The 2,633-nt window shown below is 43.3% G+C and overlaps 1 protein-coding gene across 1 annotated transcript in view; it reads left to right on the forward strand.

Moving 5' to 3' along the window:
* The window catches only part of CFL2 (cofilin 2), a 38,350-nt gene that overhangs the window by 24,603 nt on the left and 11,114 nt on the right, over positions 1–2,633 (forward strand). The window contains exon 2 of the mRNA XM_018567045.1: positions 833–1,140. Coding sequence (XP_018422547.1) covers positions 833–1,140 — 308 coding nt within the window. The remainder of the gene's footprint in view (positions 1–832; positions 1,141–2,633) is intronic.

Consider the following 2,633-nt stretch of genomic DNA (forward strand, 5'->3'; position numbering starts at 1 on the left):
TATATATATATATATATAATTTGTGAGGGATTTATCATAACTGGAGCAGACAGAATCTATACCATTTTTTTAGGGACAGATAAAGCTTTCTTTTCGTGGTATTTAATTTTATGTTATAAATCATTTATCAGCATCCAAATTTCTGGTAAAATATCAAAGACAGGGTGATGTCGGGTAAATAGACACTAAACATGTCATGCTTTAAAATTGTGTGCGCCCGCGAAATCGCAAAAAACTACCATGCCTAAATTCGCAGTAAAGTCGCACAACAAATGGGCGTTTCCGAAGGCTACTTGGCTGTATCCCAATGGAAACGCGCAACAAAACGGCCCAAAGTAGTACATGTACCTTTTCAGGCGTGGGCCGTTTTGTAGCGCGTTAAGGACGGGCGGAAATACGCCAAGGTGGGAACGAGACCATTGAATACAATGGGATTTAGATGTTTGAGCGTTTTGTAGAGCGTTTGTCGAGCGTAGAACGCGCTACAAAACGTTCAGGTGTGAACGAGGGCTAAGCGACACTTAAAGCTTTTACCGCTCATCAATTTAGTGTCATCAGTGATTGATGGCCCTAGAATTTTTGCTCACATTCCGACATTCACGGCGATATGTAACAAGTGTGGTATAATGGTTGTTTTCACACGTAGGCTCACTTGATGTCGAGTGCGCGGGGGACTTAAAACTTTTTTTGGTGTTTTTTATTTATTTTTTTTTATGTGGGTCCCTTTAAATTCCAGTCAGGATCCTCTATTTGCAAGGAGTTTGCATGTTCACCCTTTGCTTGCATGGGTTTCTTCTGAACGAATTACTCAATCATTTTAATTTGTTTGCAGGCATCTGGTGTGACAGTTAATGATGAGGTCCTCAAAGTGTTCAATGATATGAAGGTGAGAAAATCACAAACAGCGGAGGAGGTAAAGAAGAGGAAGAAGGCCGTCCTGTTCTGTCTGAGCCCTGACAAGAAGGAGATCATTGTGGAGGCAGAAAGGCAAATCTTAGTGGGAGATATTGGCAGCACAGTCGAGGATCCATACAGGACCTTTGTTAATCTTCTGCCGCTTGATGACTGTCGTTATGGACTGTATGATGCTACCTATGAGACCAAGGAATCCAAGAAAGAGGACCTTGTCTTCATCTTCTGGTACATTCCTTAGACTGGTGACATGATTTATCCCAAAGATTATTGTTGCTTGAGCAAATGTGATGTGCGTTTCATTGTGCTACTCTTGGAAGTGGTCTGAAGAAATGTGGTAATAGATGGAGAAGTCATCTTCCCAACAAGGGCCCATTCACGCATACTACCGTGATCTGCATTCTACCACACTGGATCAATGCAGGTCACTGTTAGTGATGAGCCCCACAGACTTGCATTGAGTTTGAATTTAAACTTTTTCCATGTTCTAAAGTTTGAATTTCAACCAAACGGGGGCTGTTTGTTTCGAATTCGAACTTTAGAACATGGAAAAAGTTTGAATTCGAACTCAATGCAAGTCTATGGGGCTAGAACTTTGAAAATAAATGTACCCCATTTTAAAGGCTTATATGCAATGTATTGGCCATACAAAGTGCACAGGGATTCGGGTCCTGCACTGGGGGACAAGAATCCAATGAAAAAAAAGCGTTAAAAAAATACAGTTTTTAAAGGAGCAGTGGTTTTAACGTCACTTAAAAGGGAAACAATAAAAATGAAAAATTCCTTTAAATGGCGTGCCTGGGGAGTCCCCTTAAACTGCCTATAAAGTGGCAAATCTGTACAATGTATAGAACCTGCTGCAGCAAAAATAACATTTGTAAAGAAATAAATTACATTTAAAAAGAAAAAAGTGTGCGGTTCTCCCTCCCAAACAATACCAGACCCTTTAGGTCTGGTAGGAATGTTAGGAGGGACCCCATTTAAAAAAAAAAAAAACTAAAAAAAAAAACCCCGGGGGGTCCCCCCTAAAATTCCATACCAAATCCTTGATCCGAGCATAGGCCTGGCAGGGCAGGAAAATGGTGGACAAGTGAGCGCCCCCCACCCTCCCTCCCATATCAGGCCACATGCCCTCGGCACTGGGAGGGTGCTTTTCCCACGGTCTCCCCTGGAAAAGCACCTTGTCCCCATGTCGAAGAGCATCTTCCCCACAAGCCCTGGGGCATTGGTTGTGGGGGTGCGAGCAGGGGGCTCATTCACATCAGGGTACCCCTTAGTCAGGTGCAAGGCTTTAGCCAATCAGGGCTCACAAGGCACTGTGCGATGCACAGTGCCTTGTGGGGCGCCAGACGGGCGAACAGCCCGCTGAACACCCTGACAGTTCGTGTGTTCGCCGTACACACAATCTGCCGATGTTTGAGTCGAACTCATGCTTGACTCGAACATCGAGCCCTAGTCACTGCAAAGACACATAGAAAACAAGGGGTTTTTATGTGTCCCATTCACACCGCAACACAGGCGTGATGGGTGGTGCTGAATGGAGTTTACACATTGTACACTATCAATAAAGTTAAAAAAAGGAAAAAATCTATACAGTGACAGCTTCGGCATTGAGCCTTCTATGCAATAGCCCGCCCGCTAAAATGCAGCATATTAGTGGATGGGATAATGTGAACGGGCCCTCAATGTAATAAAAGTCAATATATATAGATTTGGAATAT

The sequence above is a fragment of the Nanorana parkeri genome, unplaced genomic scaffold (assembly GCF_000935625.1).
Source record: "Nanorana parkeri isolate BGI_ZX_2015 unplaced genomic scaffold, ASM93562v1 scaffold1002, whole genome shotgun sequence".
NCBI lineage: Eukaryota > Metazoa > Chordata > Amphibia > Anura > Dicroglossidae > Nanorana > Nanorana parkeri.